The 19,637-nt window shown below is 50.2% G+C and overlaps 1 protein-coding gene across 1 annotated transcript in view; it reads right to left on the bottom strand.

The window, feature by feature from the left end:
- The window catches only part of BSN (bassoon presynaptic cytomatrix protein), a 42,478-nt gene extending 23,167 nt beyond the window's left edge, over positions 1 to 19,311 (bottom strand). Inside the window, exons 1-3 of the mRNA XM_042782886.1 lie at positions 19,292 to 19,311; positions 17,736 to 18,144; positions 1,062 to 1,946 (exon numbers count right to left, since the gene is read on the bottom strand). Of these exons, the coding sequence (XP_042638820.1) occupies positions 1,062 to 1,946; positions 17,736 to 18,144; positions 19,292 to 19,311 (1,314 nt within the window). The remainder of the gene's footprint in view (positions 1 to 1,061; positions 1,947 to 17,735; positions 18,145 to 19,291) is intronic.
- Between the last annotated feature and the right edge of the window lie 326 nt (positions 19,312 to 19,637).

The raw sequence follows: 19,637 nt of genomic DNA, 5'->3' as shown, positions 1-19,637 counted from the left end.
TGAGATTATGGCCCCTAGCTACCCTTCAGGTCTAGAATTGAATCCACTCCTGTGGCTTCCAGCCAAACAAAAGACAGGCATATGAGTTGAACATTTACTTGAGGTAGATACACTCCTTGGAGAGAACAATCATGGGAGAAAGAAGGGCTGTTTATGCTCAGGGGGCAGGGGTGCATGGACAGATGGACACAGGGAAGAAGTAACTATGGGGAGGAAGTGGGAGGGGAGCTGTTGCATTACGGTAAATTGGAGTCAATGTCATGAGACAAAGTGTATGTAAGCTGCTGTGGAAAGTGAATTTGCTCTGTAAACTTTCACCCAAATAATAATTTAAAAAAAAATAAATAAAATTGCTCTGGGTAACATGTATACCTCTAAGCATCTCCACAAGCAGCCCTGAGGGAAGCCCAGACCAGCCAGAGGAAAATATGTGGAACAGAGGTGGTGGCTTTAAGTAGATTTAAACACCTCTGATCTCAGAAGAGAAGACAAAAGGTAAATACCACCTGGCCAGTCCCACTGTGAGAAAGCCTCCCACCCTGCCCTAGGCATGGGGCACAATGGACAGCACAGCCCGCTGCCCCATGGCCCTCCACCTCCCTGCCCCTGTAGTCACTCTGTCCCATATGAGGTAGGGTAGTGCCTCAGGTTCTTCCTACCTGAGCAGGGGAGCTTGGCATCTTTCATTGAGGTCCATGGTAGATAAAAATGGGGAGGCCAGTTCAGGGCCTTCTGAGTTTGGCTTCCTTTGAGCTAAGCCTTAGGGTACTGGTCAGCCTGTTAGAGGCAGTGGGCACCATTACTCCACCCCTCACTGTGCCAGTTAGTTTTCCAAGTAGAAGGACTAGGGCTGTGCCTGCCAATGTCTAGTCAATACCTGGCTCTGGGACAGGGACAGGAAAGGGAGAACAGTCTTTCTGCAGTGTTAACTGTCTGGGCAGCCCTGTATCCACTGCAGACCCAGCTATCTGCAGCCTTTCCTGGATCCTATGCCCCCAATTACCCCAGGCCCTGGTCTTGTGCTAAGGCCCAAGGGAACATGCTTGGTTCAGGTTTCTTACCTCTACCAGGTGGGGTGTCGGGTTGAAGCCACACAGGTTGCACACCTGGAGCTTACAGGTGGTGCAGGTATTATAGTTGGCTGGGCCCTTGCTGCCCACGTTGAGCTCGGCTTGGCACAGTGGGCAGGTGGCCCTTTCTTTCGGTATGGTCTTTGGCTTGGCAGCGGCCTTGGATGCTGCCTGGTGTTCTGCTTTGCCATGCTTTGGACTGGTAGTCGCCCCAGTTCTCGGCAGGGCTCCAGGCCCCGATCCCGGGCCTGTTCTAGCCCCAGGCTCAGTTTTGGCTCCAGGTGCTGGCCCAGGCCCAGGCCCTGAGCCCAGAGGTCTTGAACCAGCCTCCTTGCTGGCATCACTGAAGACGATCTTGGGTTGCCCCTTACTGGGAATAGGCTGGCCCTGGGAGTCAGCCTCTGGCTGCACAGACATAAGGGTGCTCGCCTGGGTCAGCAGTGATGCACCAAGGCCAAAGAGCTTCCCAGTGAGACCCTCCTGTGTCTGCTCACCAGCACCAGAACCAGAGGGCACAGCAGTGGCACTTTTGGCCAGGGCCTCTCCTGCAAGTGGCCTGGCCTCAGCTGTGGAAAGCTTGGTGGGGAGAGAGGGCTGAGGAGACACTCTCCCCGCCTCTAGAGGGGCAGCTGCTTGGGCAGGTCCCAGCACTGAGGTTGCCCTGGCCGACTCAGCCTGGCGGGGGCTGGGCTGTGGTCCTCCTTGGCCCTTTGGTCTCTCTGGCTCCCCCTTTCCCAGGGGCTGCTTGGCTGGGGAGTGGGCAGGAGACAGAGCCGGGGAGTGCAGCTGCTGCTGACTCTTGGAGCGAGGCGCAGTGGTCATGTCCATCCCCAGAGCCCTCTGCATCTGGCAGTTCAGACAGAGCCACTCCTTCACCTGGGGAGAGAAGTACCATGGTCAGCAGGGTGGCCAGGATTGGCTGTGCCCATGGCCCAGGTCAGTGCAGGCTCATGGCAGCCAGGGCCATCTCTTAGCACCAGCAGGAACACCACATTCTGCTCAGGTGTTTCTGGGCAGCCAGGGAGAAAGGGGTAAAAGGGGCTAAATAAAGCAGATGGCATTGCACTGCCCTCTAGGAGTTGCCAGATGTGTGGGGCAGAACAGAGGCAGCCACATACTCCATCTCCCCCCTCAACCACCAACCCTCTGCCTACTCAGACCCTCCTGCTCCAGAGTCCTTCCCACAGCCTGTAACTCAGCATGCCCCAGATCTGTGTACGTCATCCCTGCTTTACCAATCCACACTCTCATCCTCCTGCTTGGATGACCCCAATAGCCTCCAATGGCTCACTTTCCTTCCCCTCTTGCCCTCTTCAGGCTATTTCCACACAAAAGCCAGAGTAATCTTTTCAAACATAAATCAGGAGGCAAAGCATGGCTCAGTTTTGCAAGGACCTGAATGAGAACGTCACAGAATTGAGGGCCCCAAACATGGCCCAGACACAATATGCAATAGGTATTCAATAAAAATTTTACAGAAAGAATAATTAATTGAAGAGTAACAGGTGGGTGAGGAAAGCAGAGAGAATAAAAAGAAACCATGATTCTTGGAGGAGCTTATAGTTTAGTTATGGAGACAAGATACATATGAAGAAACTTGAGAGAGAAACGAGAGCAAAGTAATGTGAGGTCAGTGATGTAAGTAGAATGAAGTAAAGATTTTTTCTTTTTTTCTTTTCATTAAGGAAGACAAATTGTTAAAGAAAACGGGATAATCTGTGCTTCTAGAACAAACAAGACACATGCTGCTATTCGTGTGATAGACATGGCATTTTTCTCTGTCATTGATCTCTCCCTGGATACATACTGGGCACATGACTCAAGCTGGGCCACTCACTAATTGCAGCTAGTGGTTCAGAGATGGGCATGGGACCTTGCAAACAGGACCAACTGAAGCCTTTCCACATGATCTTGTAAATGAACAGCGGAAGACAGAGTCTTTTTTCCTTTTGGATTGCCAGTCAAAAGGATATAGCCTTGGAGTGGTCAGTAGCCTTCTTTCTCAGCATGCAGAGAGATGCTAAGAATCAAGTCCATGGATGGCTGCAAGTGAATCCAAGAAAGGGAGAAAGAAGGAGATCTGATGACTTCATGTAATTCCCTGGATTTAGCCATGCCTTCAGTGTAATCTTGGACTTCCAGTTACATGAGCCAATTTTTTTTTTTTTTTTCTTCAAAAACACCCACATGTAAATCAGAGCATATCACTTACAGGTTCTAACCTTTCTAATGGCTTCCCAGCACACTTACCATGGGAGGTCTTTACCACAGCCCAAGAGCCTCCATGATTTACCCCAGCCTTCCTCTCTCTGGCCTCCTTCCCTGCCACTTCCCAATGGCTCCCGTCCCAAGCACACTAGGCCTCCTGTTTGACCAAGTGGCCCTCTGAGCTTCTTTCTGCACCTTTGCACTTACTACTCCCTCTGCCCCAAGCACTCTTGGTGCAGTTTGTTGTATAGGTCTTAGATCAGGTATCACTTCTCCAACAGGACATCCCTGGCACAATCAAAAAACATCCCCTTTCCCCACCAGGTGATCTGTATAAAATCACCCAGCTTAATTTCTTCACAGTTCTTATTCTTTCCCAAAACCAAAAACCAAACCCACTTCCATCAGGTCGATTCTGACTCACAGTGACACCCACTGGGCTTTCAAGGTGGTAAATCTTTGCCCCTTCTTCCTTCTGCTGAGTGGATTGTGGGTTTGAACTGCCAACCTTTAGGTTAGCAGTCAAATGTCTCAGACACTATGCGACCAGAGCTCCATCTATTAATTTGTTTACTTGGGTGTCTCCTGCCTCCCCAACTGACCTGTGAGCTCTTGTTGTTTGGGTGTTCTCAGAGCACAGTGGTACAGACCAGGGCTCATCCCAGAGAAGTTTGCTTGAGGAATTAAACCTGACAACTTATTAATATGAGGTACAACTTCCATGAGACTGAAGCCACAGGACTGTGACTAGATGAGGAGAGTCCTCCTGTGTGGCCACAGCTGAGGCTGGAGGTCAAGGCTGCTCCCCTACCTGTGGTTGTGGCCAGAGGCTCCATATGCACCATAATGGTCCAGTTACCAGAGAGAGATCTAATCTCTGTCCCTAGGGCAGAAGGCCCCTTCTAGCTACCCTAAGGGATGACTTCAGTCCTGCTCTCTGCCTTGAGGCCACATAGCAGTACTGCTGCTATGGCTGACTTGTCAGTTGGGAAGCTTGGGCTTGGTTGTCTTGCCCCAGCAGCCTGAGAGCAGCATCCCTGGAATGGGAGGGCTACTGCCCTCTGTGAGCACCCCCTTGGTGTCAAGTACTACTCAGGGAATGCTCACAGACATTCTCTAATTTTTTCCTAACAATAGAGAAAATGAAAAGGAGCTCTGGTGGTGCAGTGCCTAAGGCATTTGACCAGAAGGTTGGTGGTTCAAACCCACCAGCTGCTTCACAGAAGGACGATGGGGCTATCTACTTCCGTAAAGATTTACTGCTTCAGAAACCCAGTGGGGGTCGCTATGAGTAGGAGTCACTTTGATGGCAACGAGAGATAACCAAGGTCTGAGATGGTTTAGTGACATGCTCTTGGAGTTACTGCACTAGGAAGGGGTGCTGCCAGAAGGACTAGCCCTGACAGCCTTGCACAGCCCCTGATCCACAGCCTTGGCAGCCTAGAGCCTAGTACCCTAGGGCTTGTGGTCCCTGTATTCTTGTACCTTTTAAGGCCACTCCTTAAGGCATTCTAAGTCACGGTCTAGAAATTGCCCCTTCAAAACACTAGCAGAACCCCCCAAAGACCAAGACTAGTTCTAGAAGCCCTGAGCACAGTGGTGCGAAAGCACTAAGGTATGAAGCCATTCCCCCAGCTGGGAACTGTTAACTCACTCTGATGCTTTTTAAGACCCAAGGCTGCTTTGTCTACATTTGGGCAGACAGAGCCACAGAAGCAAACTGCTGTCCCTGAGACCTTTAGAAAGGTCATTGCTGGGAGAGAAGGAGGGGGCTCACTTTTGTCAAGGTGGGAGATCCCAAGGGCAGACCATTTCTGCTCATCCTGAGAGTGACCCTGGGAAGGGACACCACCCCCCACACCCCAACCGGGGGGGGGGGTCCATCTCATATTGCAAGGGAAGCCACAGACTCAGTTATTAAAATAGGTACTCAAGGATGCAGCATGTCCCAAGGTGGTATCTGGTGGTAAGACCTCTTATCCTGGGACTTCAGGGTGACCCTCCCTTGGGTTCTAGACAGGACCAAACAAGGGCATGTGCTAAAACTCCTGCACTCACCACCAGAACCTTCCCTTCTCCAGCCCTTCCACATCACAGGCTGTGTCACAGGCGTCTCACCTAAAATAGAACCTCTCCAAGAAAAGGCTGAAACACCCCTCAGTGACTCATCGCCCAGATGGGTGCAGCTATTTCTATCCAGTCTCTTCCAGACAAAGTTGAGGAGTTTTGACCGCACCCTTCTACCTCCCTCTCCCTCCCAGGCTCAGGGCTAGGCAGAGCGGCCCAATATGCAAGGTCTCCTAAGGAGGATAATGGCTGAGGTGGTCTCTGTACCCAGCAAGACTTTCCTTTCTGGATCCCCAGGAGCTTGCTGAGAGGGGCCCATCCTTATTTTCATCATCTCTACTCCAAGTCTCCCATCTGTACTGAGGTATGGGGTCTACCCACTAGGCAGGGAGAGAAAGGACTATGCACCCTGGCCTGCCTGCCCCCCGAGGCTGGGCATCCATGGCAAGGCCTCAGACAGACTCCCCTGGCCCTGGGTCCAGCAGTAGCTAGAGCCTTTCTCAGCCACACATAGTTATGCCTCTTTGCCAAGGGGCTAAGCCCAAGAGGCCCTCTGTGGCTCCTTGGCACCCTCTCAGCCAGCTGCCCTTCAGAGTCAGGGGAATGGCCTCCTACCAGTGTGACAGAAAACTTCTCTTAGGGTCCTATAGACCAATATATTCATGAGTCTGACCTGTCACATGGCCAGGAAATGTTCAGGCCACCAACCACAAATCTTATGTCCCCAGGAGCTATAGGTGGGCTTCTCCCAGGCAGACAGCTCTGCCAGACACTAGCCTTTGTCAAGCTGACTCATCCTATCATCTCAGAGGGCTGGTTGGGGGCTCCATAGACACCCAAGTACCCCAGCCCAGTGGGGGTTGGCCAATAATGAAGATGGGAAGGTTCAGTGTGGTGTATAGGGCCAAGAGGTAGACTGGGTATGGGGGCAGCAAAACCCTCCTGTAGAGAGTCACTGCCAGGAGACTGCAGGGGACTCAGAAAGGCAGGGCTTTGTGGGCTCTGTGCCTCTGAAGGAACTTTCTCCTCCAGAAGAGCTTTGCCCAGCTGTGCCTTCGACAACTGTACAATGTGCAGAAGGGCAGTTAGGGTAATACTGCCCACCAAGGATCCAAAACTCTGGGAACTGGGCTAGGGGCTCTATGAACCATAGTTTGAATGAGCAGCAGTGGCTGCCTAAAATGGCCACTCCCTGATGTTCCCTTCACTGGGCCATGGGGCAAGAGAAGGGAGTGGGAGAAGTTCTGGGAGGGGCTTCTCTATCTCTGCAGGGACACTGGCAGCACTGAGATCTGCCACCCTCCACCTCAACCTCAGAGGGTGTGACACAGCCTTGCTCACCATATCTGGCCTCAAAGGATGTTGCCCAAGGGGCCTGCTCCTGCTCCCAGGTTGAAGCCTGACTCACCATCAACTCATGGCTGCTGGGCAGTAACATGTCCTCTTCCTACTCCCCCACCCCATCTACCCACCAAGAAGAAGGAGGGGTATAGACATCACTTAGTCTTCCTTCCTGCAGAGAGCAGCAGCAGCTTGTCTCTGAGCCCCAGCTCTCCCCTGGTGTGCAGGCATTCAGTGTGTCAGATCACTCTGCACTGACATCATGCCTAATGGTGCATTCATGTTTTCCATTCTGGTACAAGTGAAGACATCACAGAAACAACTCATAAAGCCTTCCTCCCTGCTTTTGCCAAATTCAGAAGTTCCTTGGAGGGCCCTGCTGGCCACCCTGACTCCAAGACTTTCCAGGCTGTAAATCACTGCTCAGGCCTCCCCAGGAGGCACATACCCCAATGTTGTCCCTAGACCACAAGCACAGGCAGGCAGGAGGGAGACAGGGCTGGCCTGGGCCCTTACACTCCTGACAGCATTAGACATATCACCCACCCTATCTAGCACCCAGCTGTCAGCTCTCAGCTGGCTGACTTTGGGTTTAGGGAGCATACATGACAGGGTCCCATGGGACAAGGACACCTTGACTCAGGCGTGGCCCACAAGGGAGGCTTGCATGAACCTCACTAGGATAGGACAGTATGGAAGACCTTGGGGACAAGTCCAGGATCTTAGACCAGAACTTGGGATGAAGAAGCTGAACCTCTCTACTCCTTAGGGCTGGAAGGCCTCACTGGCCTGGAGTTCCAGGAGAGACAGAGAGAGAGAGAGACAGACAGAGAGAGAGGGAGGGAGAGAGGGAGGGAATCCATCCTCTTGCTGATCCTTGGGCACATTACCTCTTCACCTCCCAGTTCATGACCAGTCAACTCCCCTACACTCTATCTTCCACACACTCCTCTTGGTCCCCAGCTATCCTCTTCAGGAGAAGCTGCCTTCTTTAGACCTCAGGATGTGAGTGGCAGTGTCCCCATCCCCTCTTTTAAATCCTAGAACCCTTGGAGTACAGCCTTTTCCTTCCCTACCCTTCCTCCTGACACCTTTCCACCTCCTTAACCCCCATCCTGGCTGCTGTTGTCTTCCAGACTCCTTCATCCTGGCCTCTCTTTCTCAAAAGTCCTTGCTTCTTACCTCCCAGGCTCCCACCGAAGTGATACACACCATCACTGTAGGTGACCTGCAACTGTGGGGCTGACCCACCTGACACTTCCATCCCTCAACCTTGCCCCAAACTGTGCCTTCTTCAAAATTGCTCCTGCACTCACCCTCCTCCAGCTTTTCAGATCATTCTTCAGGCCTCCCCACTGTGGCAGCCCTTGGGCTTTGTGGAGATCTCCCACCTACTGAGCCTCTGCTTTTGGGTCAGCCCCTCTGTCTTCACATCCTTTTCTACCCAGCTGAGTCTATGGTCCGCCATTCCACTCCCACTCTGCTAAATGCCTCAGCTCCCTTGACCTTTGTCTGTTTCATCCATGGACCCAACTGCACACCCACACCCAAACAGCTGAATAGGTACCAGGCATATGGGCTCCATTATACATTAACTTTTTATTTTATTTTTTTATTGTATACATTAACTTTTGCTGGTCAACCTCTCTTGGGCCCCCACAGCAGCCTGGTTAACTCACTCCATCTCTCTAGGAAGCTCCTCTCCACAATGGCTGGTCCACTTTCTCCTGTCCCCCTCCACTTCCCTGGCTTCTGGCTTAGCTTCCTTCCTCTTTCATGAAGAGGAACCACATAGTAGGACGAGTCCTCTAAATTCAGGATCTGGACCCTGCCTCTTTGGGGCCTCAGTCCTTCAATCACACCTCATCTCCCATATCCCTGAATGTCCCCTTTCTCTCAGAACTCAGACATGTGCTGTTGTCTCCTCCTGTCTACACGCCTCCCTAGCTACTAGCTGTGCTCTCCTTCTGTTCTCAGCCAAGCTTCTCAAAAGAATTGTTCACCTGGATGAACCTCAAAAACACTGTGCTGAGTGAAAGAAGCTTTATATGAAGAAAAGAGTGCATTCTATACAACTCCATTTATATGAACTTCTAGAATAGGCAAAATTCATCTATGATTGATAAAAAACAGAACACTGGTTGTCTTTGGTGCAGGAGTGGGGATGGACAGGGATAGGACCTCCTCAGGGGACTTTCTGAGGTATTAGGATGTTCTCTATCTTGATAGAGTTTGTATGACATGAGTGTACTCCTGTCAAAGCTCAAGGAATGGTACACTTAAGCTCTGCACATTTCATTACATGTTAATTTTGCTTAAAAAACTTAAATACTGAATTGCAGTTAATGATACACTTATGTAAGGTGTTTAGAGGGAAGTATACCAATGTCTTCAACTTACTTTGAAATTCAATGGAAAAGTAAGATCGATGGATAGATGGACAGACAGGGATGGATGAAGAGGGAAGGATGGATACGTGATAAAGCTGGAAAGAGATAAATCATGAATCTAGGTGGTAGATTTGTGAGTGTTTCCTGTCCAATTCTTTCAGTTTTTCTGTAGGTTTAAAATTTTTCATAATAAAATGTTGGGGAAAAAAGTTGTCCACTCACCTGGTCATATTGTGTTGCTCACCCCAGAGAGGCACGGAGCTCCTCTGATGGACTCTTGGCAGCTCCCCCCACCCCCACCCCAGGACACTCTTCTCTCCTGGTCTTGCTGGCCCTTCATTTGCTGGCCTTTCTCTCCTTCTTGGCTTATCCTTTCCAGCCAACATTGCTGAGTTCTTCTCAGAGTTGGAAAGCCCAGATATTAGCTCTAGCTCTTCTCTGCCCATATCTCTTCTTAGGGCCCTTATTATGGATTGAACTGTGTGCCCCCAAAATATGTGTTGGAATACTAACCCCTATACCTGTGGCTGTAATTCCATTTGTGAATAGAGTTTTTTTTTGGTTATGTTAATGAGGCCCTATCAGTGTAGGCTGTAGTTCTAAACCTAATCACTTTTGAGTGATATAAAGAGTGGCATAGACACAGAGATGAGCAAGCACAAACATGATCTGAAGGTGACAGAGGCAGATGAATCTACAAGCCTAGGAACTCCAAGGACTGTCGGCTACTAGAGACAGAAATGGTAGTGTAGAGGATAAGGCACTTAGTTGCTAACTAGAAGGTCAGTGGTTCAAACCCACTAGTCACTCCATGGAAGGAAGATCTACTTCTGTAAAGATTTACAGCATCAGAAACCCAGTGTGGGTCACTACGAGTCAGAATCAACTCAGTGGCAGTGGGTTTTGTTTTTTTTGGTAGAGATGGAAATAGATAAGGTAGGACCTCCTGTTACAGTTACATATGTAATTCAGACTTTTAGCCTCCTAAACTGTGAGAAAATTTCTTTTTCTTTTATAAAGCCATCCACTTATGGTATTTCTGTTACAGTAACATTAAGAAACTAAGACAGGCCCCTTACATGTCACTATATGGTTGTGAAACCCAAATGCAGGTCTCCAGTCCAGACCTGTCGACCATGTGCCAAGGTCTCAGATTAGTCAGCCTACTGGACTCTACTGCCTGGATGTCTCACAGGCACCTTCGACTTGACATTGCTCAAACAAGAAGATTCTCCATCTCTAACCCTTACCCCCACGTCTGATCTTTTTCCAAAACCTGTCCGTCTAGCCTCCAAAATACACCAGCTGCCTGTTTCAGCTCTCCACTGCCTTCACTGCCATCCCAGCCCTGGCACCTCTGGCCCCTGGAGCTCACCTCTGCCCCCTATGGGCTGTTTACCATACAGCCACCAAAAGGGTGTTTTGTTTCTGTTTTTCGCTTTTTTAAAAAAATTGGTGTTGGCCATTTCAACCATTTTTGTGTACAATTCAGTGATATTAGCTACATTCACCATGTTGTACAATCATCCAGAATGTTGTTAATAAATGTGCATGTGACCTCACTGCCACCTTCCAAAATTCTTGAGACTACATCGAGACCCCAGCCAGCCCAGCCAGAGCCCCATGCCCTCTCATCTCAGCTTATGGCATCCCACAGCCCTGGCCCTGGCTTATTCCTGGGCCCTCACATGAACCTTGTATGTTCCTCATGCCTATCTTGCCTCTACCTCTCTCTGGTCCAGCTCCTGTCTAACATTGTGCTGCCTAGTATCTCCTCCTCAGAGAAGCCCCTGAGAGTCCTATCAGAACAAGCCCCCAGCCTTCCTCCTCATCCTGGCCCTAGGTGTGGTTGTGCATTTATTTGCAATCACCATTAGTGGAAGGGCTGTCTCCCCCACTTCCTGCAAAGTTCCACAGGGCCTGAGCACCATATCTGCTTCAATTTTGCCAGGTTCTCCAGAGTCTAGGAGGCGCTAGAGTCTAGGGTAGTTCCTAGCTCTGACTAGGATTCAAAAAGCATTTGTAGAGGGAGAGAAGGATAGAAGGATGGAGAGGGACCACCCTCTGATTAAGCAGATACAAGCAGTCTGCCCAGGCCAAAGGAGGACTAAATGAATGGTTGTTGTTGGGTGCTGTTGGGTTGATTTTCAACTCATCATGGTGACCCCATGTGACAGAGTGAAACTGCCCCATAAAGCTTTTAGACTGTAATCTTTATGGGAGCAGATCACTAGGTCTTTTTCCCATGTAGCCACTGCGTGGGTTCAAACTGCCAATCTCTCCGTTAGCAGCCAAGTGCTTAACTGTTGCACCACAAGGGCTCCTTAAATGAATAGTGTTGTTGTTGTTGTTTGCTGTCGAGTTGGACCCGACTCATAGTGACCCCTCCTTGGGTTTCCGAGACAGTATCACTACAGAAGTATATGCCCAACCTTCCTTCCCAGGAGTGGCTGATGAGTTTGAATCACCAGACTTCTCTGGTTAGCAGTCAAGTGCCTTAGGCACTAGGAATAGCAAAACCAACTGGTTACTTTAATGAGCTTTCCTTTTTCTCTGTCTGTTCTTGCCTCTGGCTTTCCCCATCACTTCCTTTTCCTGCCTCCTGCCTTCTCCCCTCTTGTGACTTCTTCCCTTCTCTTATCCCTACTTCACTTATTTCTCTTCTTCTTTATCTTCCATTTTTTACTCCGTTCTCTTTTTACTCTTTGCCTTAGCCCTCACATATAGAAGCACATGTTTTAGGAATCAAATTTCATATTTTCTGTTCTGAATAATTTTACATTCATTTTTACACAACCTCTTTCATAGCTAAGCGTTAGAGTTCCATGCCCGATGGCTTCTGCTGTGAAGCAGTGCCCACACCAGCAAGGTGGCTCTTCTGCATGTGGCCCCAGTGGCTCTGGCCTCCACCCTACTGTGGTACAGCAAGGAGGTCAAAGATCCTGTTGCCAAGGAGTGTGGACTGGTATCAGGGCTGGCTGCTCCAGGAAGCTTTGGAGATATTTTCTAATTGACTCGAGGGTTGCTTGGGTCAAGGTGGCTACTGCAAGGCAAATTGCTCAAGGACTAGAAATATGGTGGGAGGAAAAAAAGGCTTCCAGAAAAGTCTGTTGCCTAGGATCCACTTCTATTTTATTTGGGGGTAGGATGAGAAGGCTGGGCACATGTGCAGACACCTCCTCCTGGGACCAGCAAGGAGGAGACCTTTGTCTCTCCTCAGCCCACCACTGGTCCTGTGTCCTTCTAACTTCTCTCTGGCCCAGGCAGCAGCATGGCCAGGAGGAAGCAGGGGAGTGGTGAAGCTGGTAGCGATGGCGGAGGAATCCATGCTGCACTAGCAGTACCACCCCCGGGCCATCTGGCGCCCCTGCCCTTGCAGGAAAGGAGTGGGATGCAGGCGGTGAAGGAAAGGCTCAGAACCACTGCATCATCTCCCTCTCTTCTCCACACCACCCACCCTGGGTAACTGCCTAGGCCCATGGTCTGCAATTGTGAGGCAAAGGGAGGCAAAGTGGGTTAAGGAGCTTAGCTTGGTTTTACCAAAGGCTAGACCTTAGAAGAAGTGAAGGAAGACCACACTCATTCTCTGTAGTCTTCTTAGAAGAGCTTACAAGTGATTCTGACTAGAGCAAGTGAGATAGGAGGCAGATGGGCTGCCTAGACCTGGCAGGCTGGGGATGGGGTGGCAGCCCTGCCATTTCCCACTTAGGCTGAGGGTGGGCCTCTGAGCTACAGGCTGCTGCCTCACTTCATGTGGTGCTCTGGGAGGACTCTGGGATCTGACTTGGAAGTGCAGGCATGTAGTCAGCCCTCCCTCTGCCCAGCACTCACTCCTGTGATACCCTTCTCAGGGAGAAGGTAGATTGAATCTGGAGGAACTCCAGGTCAGGATGTATAGCTGGGGCTGCTCTGAGTGGGGCAGAGACTGGCTTTGCCTGCCCCAGACCACTGTTCATACTCACCAGCAGCTCACTCCCACCCCCACTGTCCATCTTAACGTTGGCCTGCCCAACCTCCACCAGCTGGTTTATGGTCACGCCTTGTCTCCTACCCCCAGCTAGCAGAATGGAAGCCTGGCAAGTGCAACAAGCGGCTCCCACCCAGGGGAGAAAGGTGTTGCAGGTCCAAATGTAAGTCACTGGAGATTGGAGACAGGGGTTAACAGGCCTGAGCATGCATGGGACATCAGCAAAGCCACTGAGGCCAATCTCCAGACTCTTGCTTCTCCTTCAGAGAACTCTGAGGTTCAGGAAGTTTAAGATCCTTGTCCAAGAAGCTATATCCAGGGAGAGGAGAGGAGAACCATTCCTGCCTTCATCCCATCACCAGGCACTAAGTGGGATTAAATGCCAACAGCCTAGAGCCACCACACCTCTGTTCTCCTGGTGTCAGTTCATCCTCACAGGGAGAGTCTCTTTTGGGTGGTGGGAAATGTTTGGATATAAAGAAGGGACCCTGTAGTCTTTTACTGCGGTTTCAAACAGGTTAAATTATTCACTTGTCCTAAACTACCAGGAATGGGCAACTCCAGGAAGAAACAGATTCCACCAAGAAGAGTGGCTAGGACAGCCCCATTTGTTCAGAGCCATCCTCAGCCTTAGAAAAAATGGACTGTGGATGGGAAAGCCAAGGCTGGGAGTTCCTGGTGGGAAAACTGAAGACCTAGCCACTGGTTTGGGGTTTGTTGCCCCAGAATAAAGCTGACTTTCCAAAACTCACTCTCTTCTCCTCCTCTGCAAACAAGAGTGCTCCTTCCTCAATCTCCATCCAGTCTCTGTGCTCCAGGCTCTCAGGAACCTAGAAAAGACATCCTCCTTGCTACACGGCCTTGAGAGCTGGCCAACCTTGGCATGGACAGAATAGCAAGCACCATGTCTGTGTGAGTGTTGTACCTGTCCAGCAGCCCTGGGGTTGGCAGGAGGGGCTCAGGCCCAGGTCTGCTGGCCAGAAAAGTAGTGATTCCAGATCTCAGAGTCTGCTTCTGGCCAAATGGGGCTGTCTGTTCTCCTTATGTGTGGTTCTTATCTCCAGGCTGGTCTTCTGGTTTTTAGGACCTAGCTAAAGTAATAAGACACTGACAGATATCGTGAGAGAAAAACAAAAACACTGAGTCCTGGTGATCATCAGCCCAGTAGTGCCAAGTTCTTTCCCTCCTTTCTACTTATTTATTCTCAGGCAGCCATTCAACATAACAGTTCTGTCACGCTCTTAATTGGGTTTGTAACTTGAGGTACAAACCAGCTAGTGATTTTCTACTCATGACACACACACACACAAGTTCCATTTTCCACAGTTAATGTTTTCCTAAGGCTCAGAGCAGCTTCATTAGCATCTCAGAGAGGCCCTGGAGCCATCCATGTCTTTTGTGTGGCCCTGGTCCCTCTCCCAGCCTCATATATTCTTCCCTCTGTCCAGTGGGAGGCCAAGAAGCAATGTATCCTTCTGACATGCCCTGATGAAGCTTTGGTGACCTTTGAGGCAGGATGCAGCGGTCCAGGGCTAAACACACTAGAAGTTATAGGTACTCCCCTGTGACAGGGCCCCCACGATGCTTCCCAGTGGCCTGTGTTTATACCACATTTGTTCTAGGACTGGTAGTGTTCTCCCCACCTTCCATTTTAGTTGGGCCACCCCTGGGAGTGAAAAACCACAAAAGGAACTGAGTGCTGAGTTGGGTTTCCTGGAAAAGGTCACTCTTCCCAAGTTTCTGCCACCCAGACATGTCAGCCTTTTGTACATACCAAGAACCACAGGAAAGGTAGAAGGTCAGCCCAGAAACACCAGAGAAAACACCAGCCTTCCTGGCTGACATGATGTCAAGCAGAAGCATGCTGAGTGAGAAGTGGCCAGGGCAGATGAGGCCTGACCAGGGTGGGTCTATCAGCAAGTGTGTGAGCCAAATCTATGAATGAGTTTTCTCCTCTCCTAGAAATATGAACAGGGAGGTGAATCTGCTCTCAGCATAATCATAAAGGGCAACTTCTCCTGCTCGAGAATTAAGTTCTTCCAGACTCCCAGGAAAATGTGCCAAGGATTATTATTTTTTTTCTTTAAAAATTTTTTTTTTTTTAATTAGGATTTGGGTGAAGATTTACAGAGCAAATTCACTTTTCATACAGAAGTTCACATATACTTTGTCTCATGTCATTGACCAAAATTTATCTTTTAAAATTTTTTTATTGTGATTTGGGTACAGATTTACAAAGGAGATGGATTTATTTTTACTCTCAACAGTTCTGCACATTTGGTTTCACGGCCGATTACAATCCCAACGATAAAAAGCTCTCCTCCCCTCTCCTCCCTGTGACTACCACTTCCCTGTGCCCTTCTTATCTATGCATTACTATCTGTCCAGCTTTCCCTCTGTGCAAATGCTGCCCTTCTGATGTTTCATGGTTGAAGAATTGTTTTCCTTTGGTGGGAAAACCACTGAAAGAAGATTTTCTGTCTAGAGATCCTAGTAGAAAAAGGCATCCCCACCAGATGAGAACCCAGAGAATGGGCTAGGTCAGTATCTCCCAAACTGAGTGCCATGGAACACCAGCCCCTAAAATGATCTATGAAGCAAGTCTGTGAAAGGCTACTGGCTTCAGCTCTGTCTTAGAGTTCTGGATGCTGAAGGCCCTGAGAAGTCTCACAGCAAAGAACCATCTCATTTGCCCAGCCCAGCATTTTCCTAAAGTTTGCTGAGAGGCCTGCTCTTCATACCAAACACTGTGGATCTGCATAAGTTTGAGGGCCCCTTTTCCTCCTGGCCCTGAGCCTCAGCTTCCTCCCAGCACAAAGAGGCAGATGGACTGAGTGTCTCCAAGGTCCTCCCACTCTGCTGTTCTTCCAGGCACAGCCAAACTGGCTCCCTTCCCACCTCACTGAAGGTCTTGGGCTTGAGTGAAATTAGAGACAGAGCCTTTGGTGTGGCAAGGGCTCAGATGCCCACCAAGAAACTGATGCCACCATGTGTGGCTCTCTTTTGACCTAAGCCCACCCTATTCAGAGCTGCCCAGGTCCTCCAGCTCTAGGGAGCATTTCAGAGAAGCTGGAATCCAGAGAAGGTGAGACCAGCACAAGGCAGGGGCAACCCATAGCAGCATGGGCTGCCTGCCAAGTCTTCCTGTTCCAGTGAGGCCCACTGTTTCTGACTTCTCATTGGCAAAAACACACAGGTGAGCTTTCCTGGCCTAATCACACTTTTCTTCTAAATACTGAACAATGAACACTTACCTAACTGATCAGTGTAGGGATGAGCCTATTTCTAATCACAGATGCAATAATCACGAGCCTGCACGCCTCCTCAGAAAGCCCCCACACTCCAGGAGCAACTCCAAATGTAGTGAGTCATCTCCCCACACCAGCAGCTCCTTCCTCGGAATCTCACACTTACCTCTTGCAAATCACATCCCACACCCACAGCACACCTCATGTCACAAATAGACCCTGACCTGTGAATAATTATTTTCACTCATGCCCCACCCCAGTGGTCCGGACAACTCCTGCTGAAGAGGATCACAGAGGTGGCTGTGCGGGCATCTACAGTCAGCTCCTTTCCACACTGTACAAGGGCAGAGTCCCAGGGGGCGATCCAGTGACTTCCATGGGTCACCCCTGAGGAGAGGGAGGAAGCTAGCAAACCTGCTCAGTTCATTTCAAAGGCAGCTGATGCATTCAGATGTGGAGAACCCAGCCTCCAGTCACCAAAGAGAGTCTTCAGGGACTTGGCTAAGCGTCCCACAGCAACTCAAAGCATCCTGAACAAAGCCAAGATGAGGCTATGCACCCAGGTTCTTCTGAGGCAGGTGACAGGCCAATCTCATGGAGATGGCCCTGCAGTGGTTTCTTAGTAAATACAGAACATTGCCACCCTGGGTGAATGCATGGCCCCTGGCCTAGCTCTCTACTGTACCCCAAGGTCATTCATTTCTCTGGGTTTAAGTGGCTGCTCTTCCATCTCAGGCCCTTAGTAAACTGGAAATGAAGGCCAGACAAGGAGTATCCCAGAGCCCAGCTGAAGGAAGTTTCCTGTCATCCTTAAAACCTTGCTCCCCTCACCAGCATCCCTCTCCAGGGCCTACAGTCCAGGGACATAGGCAGTCCTGTTAGGTTATTGTTAGATGTTGTCGAGTTGATTCAGACTCCCAGTGACCCTATGTATAACAGAAGGAAACACTGCCCAGTCCTGTGCCAGCCTCACAGTCCTTAATCTGCTTGAGCCCATTCTTGCAGCCACCATTGTCAGTCCATCTCGTTGAGGTCTAGGCTGGCCTAGGGCCAAGATAATTCACCTCTATTTGGGCTTTCTAGCTGCTCATGGTTCTCTCCAAATAAGCATCCATGGGAAAGTTGTTTATAAGACTATCTCTGGCCCAAGTCCATATTTTCAGGCTGAACTTGGACCAAGTCAAAAAGCATTTCTACTCGCTACCTAGGGCTCTGCCCAAGCTTTCAGGGGGTATGAGAATTCCCCAGGAGATCTGGGGCCAGGGCTTGTTCTCTGCTGCACACAGCTTGGAGTCAGGACACACCCCAAGGAAGACATAGGAGCTGGTAGCCAAGGAAAACAACCAGGAAAGGAGAATTGGTTAAACAAAAAAGGCGGAGGGAACCAGGGAGACATGGTGATGGGGTAGTGGGGAGGTGGGGAGGCGGCGCAGAGGGTGGTTACCTGGGTGAGGTGAGGATTGGGGTTGAACCCACACTGGTTGCAGACCTTGTTGTGACACTGGGTGCAGGTGTTGAAGTTTGGCTGGCTGGGGGTCGACGTGAGGTCCGAGGTCTTGCATATGGGGCACAGGGTGCTGCTGGGAAGGGGGGCGATCTGTGGGACGGAGTATGGTGATGTGGGGGTGCTGCCTCTGTCCGGTGACACCGAAGGGGACCGCCCTGATCTCTGCGTCCTGCTGTCTACCTGCAGCATCCTGCGGGGGCCATCAGCCTCCTGGCCTGCTGGGCCCTGTGCCCTCATCTCCCGGGGGCTCTCGTGGCCGGGAGTAGTAGCAGAAGCCTGCTTCTGGGTTGGGGAAGCTGCTCTCTGGCTACCCAGGGGCTCCTTGGGGTCCAGTCTCCTGGAAACGCTGAAATGACATTGAAAATGACTGTGCGTTAGAGACACATCTTAGAGAAGCAGCCTGCAAAGGCCTCTACTAAGTTGGGTGACCCTGCCAGGTCCCACCACCACCCTCTTCCTTCTGCTCAGTGGCCCCACCACAGTCACCATTTGCTGAGTGGCTGATGATGCCCCATGCTGAGCCCTGACAAGTGTCTCCCATTTAAACGCTTGGCATCAGGTCATGTGGCAGGATCGTAAGAATGCCCCTTCTTACATCTTGATCAAATAAAGGTCTGATTTCACAGATCTGGAATAGGGTCCAAGATTCTGCATTTTCAAGAAGCTTCCAGGCGATGCCTGTACTATGGTGTGTGAAGCACACTTGGAATACCAAAGCTTTAAGTCTACACATTAGAAACACCTACAGTGATTTTTAAAATTCTGACACCCAGATCATACCCCAGACAAATTATATCAGAATCCATGAGAGTGGGACCTTGGCATTAGTATTTTTAACTCCCCAGGTTGAGTCTTCTATGCAGACCAAGTTCAGAAGCACTGCCCAGTCAGGTCCTGTTACATCTGGTTTTTCCCCTTCACAGGCTGACCCCAAAGAGCTGGGGATGGGATGCATCTCGATGCATAGCTAACGCTGTCTGTAGCAAGGGCCTGTCAGGGCACAAAAGAACTTTCCTCTGCCATCCTTCAACAGGGTCGATGCCAGGCAAAGTCCATCAAGATGTGATAAAGTGTACTTTTCTGCTACTGCAAAACTGTAGTCAGGGTCCTGAGATCCAGCCCTTGAAGAACTACTGAAGGAGGTTCAGTGTGCTCCTCCACCCCAACCTGGCCAACCTACAGAGGAGCTGGCAGAGTTGGGTAGTCTGATGAAGCAGAAGGCAAACCAACAGGCTGAAATTCAATTCCCTCATATTCTTCTCCTTTGACCCAACTTAGTTCACTTCTGCCAATTTTCCTCTTTTCTAATTTGAAAGAGGCTGAGCACGAAATGCCAGAGGCACTGCTTTCTATTGTTTGCCTGAAAGTCTATATACTTGCTGCTGTTGCACCAGTCTGTGTTCCTTCGGGTGCATGCTGGTGCCCAGGAGAATGGACAGCCTGGCTGAGAGCCACTGCAGAGGCCCAGCATAGCTGCCTGGTGTAAGGCCTACCCTGGCCCCTTCTGCCCCATTGCCCCCAGTCCTTGCAGGGTCTGACAGGAGAGAATGTTAAGTTTGCTCCCCCCAGACGAAGGCCATCTGCTAGCTAGAAAGATTCAGGAGCCAAATGGTAGGGTGTCTTAGGACAAGCCATTTCAGAAGGGAGACCAGAAGCTTATCTAGGAAGGCCAAGCATGTCTCAGAGGATATGTCAGACCCATGACAAGGGCAGAACAGAAGAGGCCAGGAGGAAGCCCACACTCCAAGCCACTCACTGCAGTCCATCCATCTTTCTTTCTGAGTCACTGCTGATGGAGAGACACACCCTTGCTGTAATAATAATGCTTCCAGGAAGAAA

This window comes from Orycteropus afer, unplaced genomic scaffold (genome assembly GCF_000298275.1).
Source record: "Orycteropus afer afer isolate SDZICR_OR568_19922 unplaced genomic scaffold, OryAfe1.0 scaffold00498, whole genome shotgun sequence".
Taxonomy (NCBI): Eukaryota; Metazoa; Chordata; class Mammalia; order Tubulidentata; family Orycteropodidae; genus Orycteropus; species Orycteropus afer.
The sequence above is the reverse complement of the archived record's forward strand: the minus strand, read 5'-3'. Positions and strand labels throughout refer to the sequence as shown.